Source organism: Cyprinodon variegatus, unplaced genomic scaffold (genome assembly GCF_000732505.1).
Source record: "Cyprinodon variegatus isolate N-32 unplaced genomic scaffold, C_variegatus-1.0 Scaffold805, whole genome shotgun sequence".
In the NCBI taxonomy this organism is placed as follows: Eukaryota; Metazoa; Chordata; class Actinopteri; order Cyprinodontiformes; family Cyprinodontidae; genus Cyprinodon; species Cyprinodon variegatus.
The window spans coordinates 203,310-222,290 of record NW_015151258.1 but is presented as its reverse complement, the minus strand read 5'-3'; the positions used below and the strand labels follow the sequence as shown (position 1 = coordinate 222,290).

The 18,981-nt window shown below is 40.6% G+C and overlaps 1 protein-coding gene across 2 annotated transcripts in view; it reads right to left on the bottom strand.

Annotated features, from left to right (window-relative positions):
* LOC107098736 (protein spinster homolog 2-like) overlaps positions 1-18,981 on the bottom strand; it is an 86,818-nt gene that overhangs the window by 54,762 nt on the left and 13,075 nt on the right. For both annotated transcript variants that reach the window (XM_015396560.1, XM_015396559.1), the window contains exon 2: positions 3,366-3,431. In XM_015396560.1, coding sequence (XP_015252046.1) covers positions 3,366-3,431 — 66 coding nt within the window. The remainder of the gene's footprint in view (positions 1-3,365; positions 3,432-18,981) is intronic.

Here is an 18,981-nt window from a genome sequence, read left to right as displayed (position 1 = left end):
TGATTAGGCTGCCTCTCTACTGTATATATCCAGCTGCACTGACCCCAATAACTCTGCCTTCCATGCTAAACCAGGGAGCCATAATTATCATGCCAGCTTCCATTATGAGAGATAATTTGACTCATTAACTTCTAGTTTGCCTCGAAGCGCTTGGACACAATAGCCGTACTATGCTACCAGGAGGATGCATGCTGCTCTCTCAGATTTCTATGTATATTTAACAAAAGGATCCCCCCCCTCCTTAGAAGGTAATACCATCCAGGTGAACCCCCCCCCTGCTCCTTCTCCTTTCTTCCATTAACCTTCAATGCCCTCTGCACCCTAAGGGCCGTCCTCTCCACACATGTGCGAGACACAGTTATTTTAGATAGCCTGACCCTGAGGCATCACACACAAAAACATCATTCCGTATTTTACCAGCAGAGTCTGTTCTGGTGCTCTGAAGGGCCCGATCGGCTGGTCGGGGGGGCCACAACCCTCCAGGCTGCAGCATGCCTTTGCTCTGACTTGACGGACAGCTACCAAAACATCCTCCCTTAGCAACGAGAGCTGAGACGTGGCTCCCTCAGGCAGTAAGGACCATGTGCACGTACACGCACCTCCTCTGTCAAAGGTGAGCACATACCTTCTCATTTAGCATTGTGTCAGATGCTTTAGGAGCATCTTTGTTAGCAAACTACATGCAGAGGCTGAGCTGACCACAGGGTATTTTCCAGCTGTTGTTCCTGAGTGTGCAAACACGGATTTACACAACGCCTGGTGAACACTAATTAAAAACAAAAGCATTAAGCTCGCCGTTGATGGTTGCATTGTGGAGGGATTTCATGTTACAAAGCAACAGAATGAGCCGGATGTTTGTGAATTAAAATGAAAAAACTGCATCTTTTTATGTTAATATTATTACTTAACTTGACAGGCATAAATAAAGACATAAATAAAGACAGAGTGAAATAATTGGGTGATTATTTATTTATTAGGAGATCGCCAACCTATTGCATTGTTTGTTTTTTGGGAACCACAGGGAAACATGGTGGTGGTAGCATCATGCTAAGGTGGAAATCATGAATAATATAATATAATAAAAAAGGAATAAAAAAATAAATGTAAGCTAAAAAAGATGTTTAGATTGAAGCAGAGAGCTGCGGTGGGATAGTTGATGTCAGACCCTCTTCATATGCAATTATTTCTAAATCCGATGGAAGGCCTGTGGTGAGATTTTACCATTTCCCTTCCAAAATATGATGAATGAAAGGCTTAGAAGTCAGTTTCTTTGGATAAGATTGGTGAAGGAACATAAACTTTGCAGCAGATCCAAGAAACTGCAGCATTGCTCATTTAAGATCGCATTTCCTTCAAACAAACATGTTTCCAGTGACCTCAGGATAAGGGAATTTTCTTATTCCACTCCGAAAATAAAGGAAAGCTAAAATAAAATAGCAAAAATCGATTTCTTGCTGAAGCACGTAACGGGATTCTGACTCATCTGTTTGCTTAGTCTGTGACGTTGTGGTCAGTTTGACCTGGCAGCAGAGAATGAGTAACAGCCCCGGTGCAGACAAAACACCCACCGCCTGTGAAACACCTACACTTTGAGCCAGCGTTCCCAGGTGGACCTGAGCTGCCAAGGTGGAGGGAAGTGAGGAAAGGCAGAACCAGCCAGGTGCTCACAGAGGTGGGGATTGTTCCCTCTACAGAAGGAGGCTGGGGGTAGGAGACACCGGATGTGCAAACTGGAAACATGCATGTGAGCTGAGACTTTCTGTCTTCCAATTCCTGCGTTACATCACCCTCCAAACCTTTTCTTCACACCTAGGTCTGGGGTCCGCACCCTCCGCTCTCAGAGCTCAAGGCCCACGACCAGCAGAATTCCTCGTTCCGGTGCGAGAAACGGGTCACCTGGCTATCAGGGGCCAAGTGGAGTTCAGAGAGCCAGGCAGACACAACCTATAGGCCATGAGCAACACTTTAAAGTATGCTTACGGGGATTTTATTAACTGCAGAGAGATAATCAACTGTCTCTGCAAGTCAACAAACTAACTGCTAATATGGTTTTGTACTCAGCAGACATAACAAGCCAAAAAAAGAATTAATAGTAAAAAAAATCCTGACCCTTTCACAAGACCTGAGGGCACCTATGTAAAAAAATTCACCTGAAGTGTCAAAGGTACTGCAGGATATAAAGAATCAGGCAAAATCAGATAAGTGTAGGTGTGAATGGGAGAAGTGGAGAAGTGGCTCATTCAGTCCAAACGCTCTTTACTTTTCCTGCTGGATATTTTTGTATTCAACCAAAGTTAGCCTAGGAAAACCAAGTTTAGTGGAGGAAAACACTGGACTGTGTTCTCTGCCGTCTCCAACCTAAATCTGCCTGCTTGTCCTCAATGCCGCTTTGTGTGCCAGTTTGTCGGCGCTTGAGCGAGTCTGAGTACACAGCAGAGACAAGACGAGGTCCTGTCGTGCAATAAGTGGGCTTTGGACGGTATCTCCTTAAAAGGTGGATTTATTTTTGGGGGTACTGAACGGCGCAGGAAACCCTGCCCCAAACCAGAGTCGTCAGACTCCCTGGAAGCGCGCATACAGGAGCTGTGTTTTCCTTTCTGCTGCCCGGCCGCACTGACGCTGCAGAGAGGAAATGCTTCTCCCACAAGTCTGTCGCTTCAGTCAGCATGGGATCCAGTGGTGTGGAGTAAAACACAAGCAGCTTCATTTTCATCCTGCTACATACTTCCAAAGGTCAGCTGAGGCTGACCTGTGTGTTAAATCTTCTCTACTTTTAGGCTTTTAAGTGTTTTTATTTATTCTACCAAGTTTATTTGTTTAGCATAAAAAAATATTAAAACTGTTGTTTTTCATCTAAATTTTGAGCTTTTTAACATCTCTAAAGTATTTGTCATTATCATTGAGCTCAATGAGGGAAATCTAGCACTAATGTCAGCTTTAATACACAGTACTTCAGAAGTCCCACTTTATTTTGAAAAGTGAAAGCAAAAAAAGTGAAAATTTTTAAAATACTTGAAATGCACTTAAAAAAAAACAAATGTGTTATGGATTCTATATACCTAATCCTGATTAATGTGTTAACCCTGACAACCCTCCTTTTTCCTATACTTATCAAACCTCTACGGGAGTAAATGGAAGTTTATCAAACTGGTGTAAATATTTTAAACTGTATTTTGGATCAAATCTTAAACATCTTTAAAAGCATTTATAAAGCAATTTGGTTTTTAGCTGCTAAGATCAAAAGCAGCTGCTCATAGTTTTAAAATGACAATTTTACAGTAATTACAGTCATTACAGAGTGGATGCATTCAGACCTGAGCTTACATTTTTTTCCAGGAATAATTAGGAGATTAAATGAAAATTACCTGTTTGCAGCAAGCCGGCTCCGCTGTCAGTAACCCCATAGTGCTGCTGGATGTCGAGCAGAACACCTGCAAACAGAGATGAGTAGAAAACATGAATGTGGTTTCAAGGCATAATATGACACCTAATAACAACCTCTGAAGCCCATGAGACAAACAGGGAGATCCTTTCTGGCTTTATGAATCCTTTTGTGGTTTCTGACAGCTAAAGACAGCCCAGAGAGGCTGTCATTCAGGTATACTAATCCATGAAGAGAAGTGGGATTTGTTTTTTGTCCTGCTGGCTGCCATATAGGGCGAAGCTTAAAGATGACCCACTTTGGAAATCCACAATGTACTGTGCTTAAGAACATTTATCTGGGTGAAGTAATAACCAAGAAAAAAAAATAACCCAAAAACAAGACAACCCTGTCATTTTGTGAGGGGCCCCTGGATCGGAAAATATCTGAGATTTTCAGCAAGCAGCTCAGGTTTGTAACATAAAGGTCATTCACTTCTATTCCCTATAGAAGAAATCCTTTCATATTTAGCTTTATCTTAAACTATCTACAGTCTAAATGACATATTGTGTTGTAATAACCGTATCTTGAAAGTGGAACAGGCCTTCGTGTGATTGGCTCTTGCTTTTAAAACAAAATCAAACAGAAATCTGTCTCTGTACTTAATAAAACAAATGAGATAGTAAAGAAGAATCAACGGTGAAGTCCATGTCTATGCAAAGCAGAGGTTCTACTAGGCCATTATGCACTCTGTCTTTTCTGCTATTAATTAAGCTAGAAAAAGGAGTGGCCTTAATTAGCAATGAGACAAGAAAAAAAGAAATACAATACAGGTAAAGCATAGCATAACCCCCCCGCTCATAGAAAACCCTAGTGAGAACCCTGTAAAGTAACATAATCTTCATTAGTACAGACAGAGTGTTTGCATAGTGTTGCATGATGCAACACTATGCATGATGAGTGCACTAATTTGTTGACACAATAAAAAAAAAAAAACACAACATTTCAGCTTGATTAATTTTGGATGTAGGAGTGCAGCATATGTTCCTTAAACCTTAAAAGCTTTGCACACCCATTATAGAGTGACAGGAGTATACCAGTGCAAGTTGGATTTATTGATATGTATGAACGCAATGAAATCCCAGAAAAATGCATGCAGTGTTAAAGCTCTAAATACTTTAAACTGTGAAATTTGAGGGTTTTTAACCACAATTTTTGTCATGTAATCTCCTGAAACGAACTGTAATTCAAGTAAAACTGTTCTGGGAAGAATTAATGCAGCAAATTCCAAAATATTTTAGCTTTACTAAATAAAACCGGAATAGAAGTTCAGACCGTTACTGTAACTCAGGACCAACTGAACTGGTTCGCACCTTGTGTTTAGTTAATCTCAGAGCAGCAGCATATCAATGCAAAAAGCCAAATATCAGTGGTCATGGTTTGTTTAATTAAAGGCATGAGGAAGAAATCTCATAACGTTTTTAACAAACCATAAATATTAGAAGATTGGGGATGAAGATGAGATCAGAACTCAGAGAATCCTTATGGCTCCATTTTCATTGCAAAGACAAAGCAGCAAGTCAAGCAAATGCTGATTCTCTTGAGCGCACCTGCTTGAAAGTTTTATGTTCTATAAGGAAAGAGGGGAGAGGATATTATCTATGCTAAAAATTCCAGCAGTCCAAACAAAGAGTGATGTGCTTGGCGATGCAGCTGGCAGACTGGGTTTGGGATTGCAACAGAGCTCATGAAAACGGAGCAGAAACATGAACATCTGCCCGTTTCCTTCACCAAGCAAAGTCTGCACAACCCCACCCCCCTGAATATCTAAAGCTTAGTTATCTCAGGGACAAAGACTGAGAAAGGGTTCTCATTTTTCACCGGTAATGATCCACCAACTATGACTGGCATTGCATCTCAGCGAAAGGCGGTGCAAAGCAGGTGCAGGTCCACATACCAGTCAGCTGAGTCAAACACCAGAGCTCACATTCCTACAGGGCAGGAAACACTTTTCAAGTTTACCGTAATCATTTTTTCTTTCGTTTCTTTCATGATAACTACTGTGCATAAATGCAAGTCATCATTCAGTTTCAGTGAAACACATCATTCATGATCAATGCGGAGAATCTGATGATGACTTCATTGTTTGAGGTGTGTCAACGTGGCGTGATTTAACCCAGCTGGAATTAAAGATATTCAGAAAGCTGGAAACAAAACATGTGAAACTAATTCTCAAGAATTCTGTGGTAAGAGCTTCAAATCAACACTTGATTACAACAGCTAACTTCAGTGCATCAATGAGTTAAACACTCAGACACAAGGAAGAAAAAAACTTTATATATCTGCAGGGGATAAGAGAAGATCTAGCAGGACAGGTTCTAATTACATGTTAAAAAAAAACGCCAAATTTCCTAATTGTTCATTTCACTCACCTGCCTAACTCTGCCCAGTTTTCTAATTATCACTCATCTCATCAGCCTGTGTCTGCTTTTGCTTTGTATTCGGTTCAGCCCGAGCGATCGGGGCCAGATCATTGTTTGTTTGATATCTGTTTTCTGTCTGTTTGTTTATGCCCGTTAGTTGGTCTGTTTATTTTATTCTATGGTTCATGTCCTGGTTCTCAGCGGCCAGTGAAGTGAGAGGGTTTTAGTGATTGTCTTGTCCTCTGATTGCGTCCTGATCATTCTCCGCCGTGCCCTTAGGGTTTTGGCTCGGAACGCGGAGAGGGTCAGTTTCATTCCTGTAAGCCTGGCTCATACTGTAGGAGGAGACCAGTTTAAAGTCCTGCTGAAATCCTGGTTCCACGTCTCGTCTCTGCTTCCCTCGACCACTGAGCCTTCCCGTCTGCATCTGAGCCTGGCTGTCTGCTTCTGTACGTGTCTGTGTGGGCACGCTTCTGCACCTGGCTGGCTCTGGACTCTGAACCTGCCTAAAAACTCTGTGGATTCCTGGAAGTCTGGATTCCTGTTTGGGTGGAAGCCTCTGATAGAGCGGAGGTTTTCTGGATTCCTGAACTGTTCTGTTTTCCCCTGACCTGGATCAGCTTCCTGCTACTTCTCCGAGGCTGCAGCATCAGGGACACTCTGGGCTACACACACTGCGCCTGGTTGTCATCCTATCGGCTGGATCACATCCCTTTGTATGCAGATGGACGGAATTGTGTTACCAGAGAGTGTGGGTGATTGGAGAGTGCTCCGTCCCCCTCCTGCAGCCACCGCAAGCCGCGGATCCACAGCGGCAGGCTTCCGTTCTGTCTGTTTTTAATTAAATAAAGGTTTTGAACTTTTCTACTGGCTGTCTAACCTTGAATACTGGGCCATCTGTCCCATTTCATGACAAGATGTGTGCCTCAAAATTTTACGTTGTGTTGCACAATTGTGTTTCTCAAGTTAGCTATAATCTGCTACCTGGGTACGTCCCGTCTGTGGTGCCTTCGGATTCTTAAATTGACAGAATAAGGCTACTGTTTGCCATTACAACAGCTTTATATGGCGGGGTTGACCGTCATCACGGTTAAGGAACAGCGGCTGAATTAAATTATGCATTTTTGAGTGTTTTGTAAAGATTGCAATGCAGCTATTAAACAGATTTGTGTGCCACAATCTAAATAATCTAAGCTATGGCCAACATTGGCGTTTAATTCAAATCCCCTTTTTCAGAGTAAACTACAGGGAAATATGGACTGAGTTTTATCATTTCTAGTAAAAAAAAAAAAGTTAACATATTGATATAGATTATTTGAAAGTAAATAAGATTCTTGCTTGAGTTTTATGACACCATGTAGGCCTTGTTCACATCGACACAGATACTTGGCAAAAATTTCCATCCATACAAAGTCCAGTTTGTGTTCATGGGATTCCAAAGCTTAGATGTAAAGATTGTTTTTGTGTTTCTTTGTTTTTACTTTCTGTTGCAGAAAGCTCACAGCTGTCTGTCTCATTAGGAACAACTAAACACATGTTTTCATCCACCAGAGCCACACCTTAAAGCTTAGGTAAAAGATAGACAGTATTTTACTAACAAATTTCTCCCTGGCTTTTAAAACAACATAAGGATGAGAAAATAGGACAAATCATCATCCCTGCTTAACTAATAGAGGAAATACTTTTCTTTTTATTTATACAAAAACAGTAAAAAAAAAAAAAAACAATCCAGTGGACTTTGTATCCAAGTTTAAAGATTTTTGGCTTCCCATCTAGGAAGCTTTTTAAATTCAAAATGTCAGAAATAACGTTTAAGTGGCTTTATAGAGTGGACCTTGTTTTGGCTTAGAAAACATGCAATTGGCACCGAACAAACGGGTCCACCTCTTTGGAATGAGGGTCGTTTGTTTGTTTTTTTTGCCTGTAATACCCGATACCTGTCTACGTCTCTGAGAGGGGGTGGTTAAAGGGAATTGTTTGCCTGGCTACACAGGCGGGGTCCACCCCCCCTGATTAAGGTTGGTTTTTCTTTCTTTACAGAGATGGCTTCCTTCACGCCCCTCTCAAACCATCTATCTTCTTTGTCCAAAATGTGAACATTCTGGTTGTCATTTTTTCCATAAGGTGTAGATGTACCTTTTTATTTATATTTGCAGGGAGCCCAGAGACAGTTATCACACCCTTAAATAGGAAACACATGAGGCTGCCATCCCTACATGCCCTCTGCCCATACAGGAGTGATAACAGGGACTCTGTCCACCCTGTCGAACAGCAGCAAGTGTCAAACTGCAGCTCTACAGTAATTAGACCTGAATGATTTCCCACCTCCCCATCCACACTCACAGTAGCACATACATCTGCTGCCAGGAGGATTCCTACACCAGATGGTGGAGCGTCCCTCCTGGATGCCGTGTGGGTTCGTCTGAGCCACACCCCAGCTACTCTAACAGCACAATTAACCGACAAGTACTAAAAAAAAATATATCAGTAAGCAGCCAATTCGTAAAAAAAAAGCTACAGCGACTTGACGGAAACATAAAGAAAGAAGAAAGACATTAATCTGTTGAGCAATTACAGCAGGAAGGTAGCATGCTGCGTTCCGGCAGGTTAAAGCCGTCTTGTGTCAAATGAGTTTCAAGTGCAATGAGCTGTGCAATGAACCAAGTTAATCTGTCGGGGATTATGGAGTAGCAGCAGAGTGTGTAGCAGCCGAGCGCGACCAGCATCTCAATTCTTTCTGCAGACTTTTCATTGCTTTGCATTCAAACCGCTCTTCTAATATCACCCTCACCGTGATCGGTTTCTGTCCAAAAATAACCCCCCCCCCCCCTCAGTGCCTTTCAGTGAATCTTTATCTTTATTCAATGCTTCAACCTTTGTTGAAGCCCTGCAGCGCTGCCGTAGTTGCCATGACAATGGTGTATGTGAGCTGAAAGAGATAAAGGTCAAGGGAAAGGAAGGTCGTTTTTTTGAAATATTCAAACTGAGTTTGTTAAAACTTGATCTGAACAAAATAGAGATTGTCTGGATTGCAGGATTTGACTATGCAAAATCACAGAGAGAGCAAAGGCGTGAAAGGCTGATGTGATTTCCAAATGGCTTCATGGATACATTTACAGCCCCTTGTAAAAATATTCATTCCTCAATTGCCCTTTTTCCATGGTCGTTCATTTCCAACCGTAATCTTCAACAGTTTGTTAAGATTATATTTAATTGACTGTATAAGAGACCGGGCTGGGCAGTGGGGCACTGCTGTCTTTCAGCAAGAAGTTCTGGGTTTGATTTCCGGCATGGGGTCTTTCTGCACAGAGTTTGCATGTTCTCCCTGAGCATGCATGGGTACGTATGTCTGGCTTCCTCCAACAGTCCAAAAACATGACACTTAGGTCAATTGGCTTCTCTAAATTCTTCTTAGGTGTGAGTGTGTGCTGAATGGTTGTTGTCCTGTCTCTGTGTTGCCCTGCGATGAACTGGAAGCAACCCCATTGCAACCTTTTTGGATTCGGTTGGATCATTAAAATCAGAACAGCCATAATATGCATTTGAATTCAATTCCCTTGAGCTTCGTGACTCTAAAAACTCGACGCTCCCCATTGTTCTTTGCAAAACAGAACATTCTTGAATGTCTATATTAAAATTTTAACATATAATGTTAATTAGATGTAGCTCTGGACTTTGATTAGGCCATTATGATTACGCCTGATCCTCTTGTATGTTTCTGCTCCAGATCATGTGAATCAAATGATTGCATTCCCTCCTCAGCAGCAATGAAGGGCTAGAGAGGCGTGTTAATCACCCTTTTATTTAAGTCAGGTTTGTGGAGGCAGGACAGTGGGTCTGGGGACCAGGATTGAAGGCTCCTGGCCTAAATAAGGACATTCTAGCTCTAACAGTTCCTTCTTGCAGCGTCCAAGCAGCTTCTAAAGGAGGCAAACCCCAAAGCATTTTGCTTCCACTGCTATGTCAGACCAAAGGAATGATCTGATTAGAGTAATGTGTGTTTTTTTGTTTACGGATAGCATTCAGTATTTTTGACCTTTTATCCATCCAGGGCACCTTCTTCAACATGTTTACTATACCCACATATGTGTCTTGTGAAAACTTTTAAAGCGCTTCTTTCTAAATGGATAAAGATCCAGACCATTGAAGTTTAGAAAAACTAGAATCTACTAACGTTAGCAATGCATTTCCAGGTTGATCGCGGTTGCCTTTAAGGAGTTAAACATGGGTTAAGTAAAGTTATCGTTAAATAGCGTAGCTTAACACTCATGAGATCAATGAAGTCTATGTTATTTTATCTTAACGTTAGCCTCAAAGTTTATGTCAAAATTAGACTTGAATGAACTCATTTAAAGATCAGACATTTACATTTCGAATGAGGTTGCAGCTACTGTTTTTCCTTTTCTGTCCTGCATTGTGTTTTTAAAGAGGTAATTTGATGACAGTGATGGTAGTTGGCTGTGAAGTCAGAGTTAAACTCTAGAAGAGAACAGCTGTTATCCTGGAGATGCTATGCTAAAAAGCTAGAAAGAATATAGTACTGTCTAAAGAGGCGGGAGTTCCTGAGAACGAGCTGATGACAGGCATTCTACTTTATCAAGTTTGTTTCACCCTCAAAGGGACAAACGTTTAAATGAGCTCACAGAAACAGCTCAACAAGCGAGTGGGAAAGAATTTAGAGGAGCATAAAAACCAGGGAGAGCAGAGAAGGAGCATGGACGCAAACGCGTGACATATGGAGGGGCATCATGGTATTAAATCTGCAAAACCAAAACTTTCAAAATACACATAGAGTAGTATACTGCTAGCACGAGTAAAACCAGTGCACGTTTTGACAGAAGTCTGACGTCATATAGATACATTCTGGGCTAACTGTTTGCTCTGGATTTTATTTAAGGGGGCAAAAAAAGGGGGATGCATGATAAATAAAGGTCAGACTTTTTTAGATTTAAGCTTGTCAGATGCAATAAAAAAGAATCTACTGTCTCCTGCAAAACTATACATTAGCTCCTGTTGGTTCATGGGGTAGGAACGGTTTTTGCAAAGTACTGTAACTGAGTAACATCAACAGGTTTCTCTCATAGTTTGATGCCACAGAACGAGACATCCCAGGAATGTGGATCTTCCTGACAGAGACACCTGCAACTTCCACCTTCATTCGAGGTAACAGTAGCAGGCCACTCCTTCTGTGCCTGACATACCTTCAACTCCACCGGTTAGGCTACAAATAAAGGAAATAAAAAACAACCTTTGAAAAGCATTTCTGCCATTAACCTATCCTGTGACGTCAGCTTTATGTCTCCTTTAACACTTAAAGGCCTCTTTCATGAGATGATGGTGACGTTGAACGCAGCATTCATCTGTCACACGTCGCACTTAAAAAACAGAGAAGGTCAGCTCACACTTATTCCGTCCGCTCATAAAGTCCGCCTTTATGAGCAGCAGAGCAGGAGAAGAAATGACTCAAATTGGTGAGCGTCAACCGTGCCACAAATGGCACATTCACAGCGATGAATGCTCACTGATCACTCTGAGATATGAATAGCACTTTCTGTAGGCTGCAACCAAACTGTTGACTTACTGTAGGAAAGAAATAAATCCAAATGAAGGCATGAGACAAACACAGCCGACCCAGACACACACAGACTCAGCAGAGGGCAGATTTCATTTCCAATCCCCAACAGAGACCTGTGGATCTGCAGCTCTACCGCTTCTATTTCTGTTTCAGAGAATCTAGGCTAAGAGGAAGAGGAGAATCCAGTTTAACGCCTGAGAGAGATGGTGAGACCCTGAGATGCAAAGAATAGTGTCTACGTAAGGGCTGGGTTTGTTTTTCTGTTTCCATTGTTGGGTACGTATGTCTGATTGTTCCCCTTTCCTCTGGTTTCATAAGCCAATGGATGGAAGTCATTGGTTCTGGCCAGAGAGTGACGAGCAGCGGTGAACCGCTACTTGCTGATGCGGGCCAAATCCTTTTCCCTATGAGGGGGTGTCGCCCCCGTCAGTATAAATAGTCAGGGAGGGAAGTCAGAAAGAGGACATAATCAGTGAGGAGAAAGCGCTCCCTTTCTGATTGAAAGTCTGACTGAATTTTTTGGGGTTTTTTTTTCTTTTTTTTAGCGTGTGAGAAGCAGCAGGAGAAGCAGACTAAAGCCGAGGAGAAAGCCGACCACAAATATGCCCGACTGCGGCCGGCGGGCTCCTGACCGACTGCTCTCCTCCCTTTGCCATGTGGCTACGGTGGGCGGGGGGAGCAGTTTTTCCATTCCACTTCCTTCGCCTGCCGCACAGAAAGGAAACGTGCTACAGATGTCTGGGAAACGGTGTGCACAGCAACAGTATGGGAGGGTGTCAGAGTTCATGTTGGAGGTGGATTCCCCTCTGGAAGCAGCCAGAGGAGGTCTGGGTCTGAGGAAGGGCTGGGAGGAAGGAAAACACACGTTATTTAGATGAATGGTGCCCAATGATGGTGTTGATCACAAGTTGCTGAGCAACCATATCGTGCTCAAATTCAAGTTATGAATGCATTACAAGGAGAGCAGTGGAGTTAAAGAGTAGGATTGCCAATATCTTCTCCTCCCCTTCCTCTTGCTGCAAACTGCAGGTCAACTGGCTTAAAGGAGGCTCCCACCCCTCCCCTTACAGGAATATCTCCAGATGCTTCATGCATATTTAGTCTGTCTTCCTAAGTCTAAGTAATAAGCAGCCTTTTAAAAATTGAAATAGACGGTTCTTTTCTGTTTTAATAAAAGCAACAAGGTTACGTGAACTACTATGGAGTCTTCCTCTACAGTGCAGATATTTTCATATCTAAGGGAAACATATTCCAGGACATTGCAACTTTTTTCTTTTTTATGCTTTTTTGTACCATATACACTCTTTTTATATTGTCTGACATATTTTTATCTTTAATGGCATCTTGCTTTAGCTCTTTGTACTTTATATAAGCTACTAGAACTTCCCTAAAGGAGTAATCCAAAGGGACTAAAAAAAAGGTTGAGTCTAAGTCTACAGATCTTTATTTTATTACTGAGCTACAGTTCAGTTTTAAATCCAGGTCTAACATATTATTGTGGGGACCGACACGGTTAGCAGGCTTGTTCTCTGAACGAGGAAGCGTTGCTGCACATTCTGGTTGCCCTGGATTGTTTGAATTTTAATCTACAGGTAAGGAGGGAAAATAGGAACAAGACAAGAACATAACTGTAACCGAGCAGCATGGCGAGGAAACTGACAACTGTGGCATTAGAACGGCAAAGACTGATCTGTTAATAACTGCACATTCTTTAAAATAAGTGTGTTTTCTCTTAATTTCAGCAGGTTGGTGAGACGATCTGCCATCTGCACTTTTTCTTTTCTTGTTTTAAAAATAAATCATCATACTTCATCAGGTAATCATCCTACGTAGCTCCTTAAATTAGGGGACAATACACTTAATTCAAGGCAATTTGACTTACTTTTATTTCAGTTTTGCAGTGAGGGTCTTTAACCAAGACCTCATTCTGTCAAACTCTGCCTTAGATGTCACTCATGTCACCTTACTCTCTTGTTTTATGGCCTCTCCAATAGGTCATACCTTACTTAATGTGGCTTCAACCAGAGATAAGATATTATTGCCAATAATAATGATAATAATTGAACTTAATTGATCTCACATTGCAGAAATCTACCTCTGTGTTTAACTCATCCCCTTGGGGAGCAGTGGGCTGCCATTGTTTGGCGCCCGGGGAGCAGTGTGGGATTAAGGGCCTTGCTCAGGAACCCAGAGTGGAGGCTGTGTGGAGAATACCGGGAACTTGCAACCTTCGCAGATTACAAGTGCACTGCTCTAACCACCAAGCCAACACTCCCCCATTAATACTAATTCCCTGTTGATATAAATATCCAAAGTTCCTCTTAATCTCACTAAATATGTCCTACTGAGTCATACGGGATCCGCTGTGGCTCTGCAATAGACAATTACTATCTACAACTTAAAGCTTATATTACTGTCAACATCAAATATATATTTTTCCTTTGTAAGATTAAACACTTGAAGTCTGTTTTGGCTATACTAATTAATTTCTAGGTGTAGAATCAAACACTGAATTCCTCCTAACTGTCTTTTTTATCGACTTGTTGTTTAAATTGCACTTCTTTAGTCATTTTTCATTCTCTTTAATCATGAATGGAAATTCTCCTTGTTTCTCCTTTAACCCCAAAAGGCCTCAGCAGATGGCCGCTCACACTGAGCCTGGTTCTGCTGGAGGTTTCTTCCTGTTAAAGGGAGTTTTTCCTCTCCACTGTCGCTACAAGCATGCTTAGTGTGAGGGATTGCCTTCAAGTTAATAAGTCGATGCAATCAACTGGTTTTCCTTAGACAGAAAACTTTGAATCAATGTGACTGGATGATCTGGTGAACTGTAAAGTGCCTTGAGATGACATGTGTTGTGAATTGGTGCCATATAATTAAACTGAATTGAATTTTGAGATCAGTTTTTACAGTGAAAGGATTAGGCTATATAAGCAGCTATCTGCTCCAAAGCCAACCCGCCTTTGTAAAAATCGATTTTAAAGGCTTGTAGGTTTACCTTTACCCCTTCAATTAATTGCACTTTTCATGAAACAAATTTTCCATCACTAATCAAAAGCTTGAACTCAGTTCAGGTGTCGTATTGCATTAGCCCCTGCCAATCCATGCTAAATATTTAATAGCACTGTTGTTGATGCATGGTGGAGCATGGAAGGAGCAGACCTAGCCTATAGCTCATCAATAAAACATCCAGGGGCCTACCGAGGTCTGTTCGGATAGATAATGCATTAGATGTTCTGGATAGAGATGCGGTGAAGCGAAGCGAAGGTATTTGAGATGTGATGGGACTGTCTGATTGCTGCGGGATATCCATGAGCTGCACTCGTCTCCCTGGACGACTGAACGGCAGCTGAACCCAACCTTAAACGTGGATCTGAAGGGAGAGTTATTTAGGGAAGATTTCTCCGGCCCTGGACAGATTAACCCGAGATTGATACATTAGAGCAGCAACAACTCGGTCAAGTTTGCATTGCCAGAATATGGGATTTATATTCAGCTCAGAGGAGAATAAACTGAACTCTGAGCCTTCACAGACTCATTTCAAAAATAATTTAGTATACAACATCAAATTCAGGTTGGGGGGGAGAAGCATTGCAAAACCTACCAGATGTTTCTGAGCTCGAAATGCTTCACTTAGAAACCTGATCAACAAAGCTGTGTGTGTGTTGAACCTGTATGAGGACAGGCCGTTTTCAGGGTGTGCACATACCAACATTAAGGACACAGCCAGAGTGAGCACATGCATATTTGCTAGTAATCCCATTGCTTTTTACATAACATTGTGGAGGATTAAAGTCATTATGTAGTGTTTTTAATGACTTTTACTTCTCCATGACTTTCTTCTCTGGGTTTACAGCAGCCATCCTGCATCCTGTTTGCACAAAGACTGTCTTTGACAACAAACCTATTTAAGGGCATCCATTTACATGAGGCAGGTTTAAGAAATTAGGACAAATACTGCTTCTTTGTGCAATAAAGCAGATAAATTCACTTATTAAAATATCAGCCGGTTCCCTGTTTCAGAGCGGCTGCTGTCAGGATGTGTAAACTATTGTCTGCTACACCTGGTTGGAATGTTTTCTATGCTTTTAAACGTGTAAGATGGCTTTAAGAGATTTATTAAGTCCTCTTTAGTGAAGAGTATCCTTTCTTTTCCTGTTTAGCTGCTCTTCACTTGTTGAACTTCAATGTGAGATTTCCTGTTTGTTTCGTTTTTTTGCTTAAAAAGCAACCAAACTCAAAAAAATAGAAATTAGTTCAGTTTCGTATCTGAAACTGAGTTAAGTGGTTAATTTTGCAGGCTAGTTGCAGCATTTGAGATTCACAAATGTAAAATAAACAGAACAAATCAAATCAAAGGAATCAATTTGACTGTATGATCTGGTTGAATTGTCTCTGTAAAGTGCCTTGAGATGACATGTGTTGTGAATTGGCACTATATAAATAAACTGAATTGAATTAGACAAATGGAAAAAGCTGGTTCCAAATGTGTGAAGTTGTTTTCATTCTTCTTTCTAAATAAAAATCTTCCAATTAACTTTAACTAATGTGAGTTGTGTAATAGTTTTAATCACCTGGATCAACAGTGAGAATTTAGACTAGATTTGAGGATTTCTGGGCTTTAAGCTCCAGTTTGGGATTAAATCTTTACACACATAAGGTGACAAAACTGATAAAACAATTTTCAGATGATATGACCATTAAAGTGTAAAACTTTCCAGGTAATATTGCTGGTGAATCTGACAATTTCAGCTTGGCCTAAACACATGACACTTGACCTAACAGTAAACTCAAAATATAATCTTTATCTTTTTTTTTTTTTATGTTTTGTTTTCAATTTATTTTGTCTTTTTCTGTTCCTTTAAAATTGTATTTACAGAAGTTAGATTTTCAGTATATGTTTTTTAATTTCTGCTTTCAGATTAAGTTTTATGAATTGTGTTTTCCAGTTCATTGGAGTGAGGAGCAGAGATACGTTTCTATAGGTCTGCAAGGCAAAATAAGATTTAAATTGGCCAACAAAGAGTGTTTGTATTGACGTCTAGAGAATGTAATCTTTAAAACCCAATTTGAAAAGACTAAAATTCATAAAAGTGGACCTGAAAAAGAGAAATTTGAAAAAAAAACAAACGTTTAAATTATATCGTTAGATTTTTCCTTAATAAATAAAAAGTATTACTTAAAAATGAAAAAATATGCTAAAAATTTAATCTTTGAAAAAAAAAGATAATAAAAAAACTATTAAAAATTTGTTTTGAAAAAACTAATTTATTTGGAAAAATAAAATTTAAATTATTAAATACGAAAAAACTAAGTTAAAAATATTAGCCTTCAAGATGTAAAATCTGTAGAATACATTTTAATTAATAAATGTCTTCTTTTAAATTTGCGTTTGAAAAATGTGTCCTTTGTTTGCTAATGTAAGAAAAAAGCACTCCATAAATTCGCACATTGAATTGAAATGACCACTGTTCAACTCAGGAAAGCATCAGCAGTTTCCATATTGCTGAAATAAACAGAAACTTCTCATCCTTTTGCATTATTCTTTCTATTTTCTGTTTTTTAACTGGCCTACACTCTAAAAAGAAAATGCTGCTCCAACTTAAATTAATTGCTTCGATTGGTTACAAGCAATTGAATTAAGTTTAAGTTGTCAACTTATAAACTTAATAAATCAAGTTTAAAATCAACTTGAATCAATTACTTGATACCAATTGAAGCAATTCTTTTTCATTGGATTTTATTATTCCGACCAATGCTGGTACATCAAGGTGTTAAAAGTCACAGAAAGTCCCTTCATACTTAACCTGAGGCCTTTCTGCCAAACATGGACTAAAGGTGAATGGAATCAGAGCTGACCTCAGCAGAAAACAGGAAGGCTAAACATATTAGCATAACAACTGCTCAGCTTTATCCTTTTGAGCTTTTAACCTCTGTCAGCGCTGGATGATGGTGCCTTTAAAAATGTTGGCAGCCTCTTTGGAAATGCCAAGTGTTGTTGTAAGGGTAACTGTTAACATGATGTAAACACCATGGACGATGTTTCACAGGTCTAACGAGGATCCTTCCACTTCTAATATAAATCAGTAGAGCAGGGAGGTTAGAGACGCAAAGAAAAATAAGAATCAGCTCAAATCTGCAGCTGCAGGTCAAATCTCTGATTTTACTTTTAAAGTCTCGCTCTATCATTGGTTGCATAGACTTCTTTGATTATTGGTAGGAATGCCGTCTGTCCTCAAGCCGACATTTCTGTGCTACAGGGCGGGTAAACCAGGTGAACTGACATTCTTTCAGGCGTGGGAAAACACCTAAAGGTTACAGTTTTTTTTTTCTTTCTTTTTGTGTCTCTCAAAAAAACTTCCTGTATGTAGATCAGATAGGAAGGACAGCCTCGGGTTAATAAACACTCAGTGAGCAGATGTCAGTCAATGGGATAAAGAAGTAAAGACATGCAGCAAAGATGCACCAAGGCGGCAGCGGGAACTAAAAACTGCATCACATATTTAAGATTTATTATCTTTTTGAAGAAAATGAAGACGTGATGACATGTAGGCCTTTCCATGTTTTTGGACTGAAACATTTATGCCACCAGAGAATCAGAGCATTCTTTGATGTGTGCGGTGGGACAATTCCATATATCACGTTAAATATCTTTCTTTTTTTCTTTTCTTACTGGAAAAACTCAAACGTCCTTGGATCCAAATTAAATGACATGTTCTCATAAGATGACGGAAAAACAGAGCGGATGCTTTAAGTGCATTTGGGGGCGAGCCCACCTTTGACCCGGAACATTAACAGAAAGATCTGAGACAGACAGAGGTCAGCGGCCTCATTCAGACCCGCTTCTCCCAACCAGTACATGCACTAAACCAAGTGATAAAAACCCTTTGCTCTCATCTGACGCTGACAGCTTGACAGATACCCACACATCCCGTCAAATCAGTATCTGATGATGAAATACGGTATGAGGCACAGAAACAGATTACTTATGTTTTGACGGATTGATATATTGAAGGATTTACAGCTGAGCTTCAGCTTTAGCTCTAATTGAGGAAAAGATTAAATTTTGCTTCCTCTAAATATATAGGAGCTGCTGGCTTCAAAATATTGTTGCAGCAGCAGCTTGGGAGCTTCCAGGAGCTGATGGCTAATATTACTCCAAGCTGTGTTTGGGTCTGGGTGTGACTTTAACTGCAAGGAAGGTCGACTTCAGTGAACAAAATCCTCTATGAGAAGAAAAAAAACAGCAAATCCATTTTCAGCTCGCCTCGGGACGGGGCGGATTTTGACCTGATGTTCTGTTGATCAATATTGGCTATGTGGGTTCCCATGGATACAAAAAGAAAACAGACCACACAGCCCTCCCGTTTCCATTCTTTCATTGCGTGTATCAGCAGTCTGAGGAGGACCCCTGGGCTCAGGGGGAACCGCTGAGTCCGACCTTCACAAGGCTGAGAAGTCCTCTCACTGTGCTGAAATACACACAGATATCAAACGCTGGAGGGGAGGAAAGGAAAGTGTGCAGCCTGGAAATAAAGCTGCAACACTGTTGTTTATCATTTCTTACACTAAAAAAGATGTAATGTATTTATTTTATCAGCACAGAGAAATTCTATGTGGTGCTG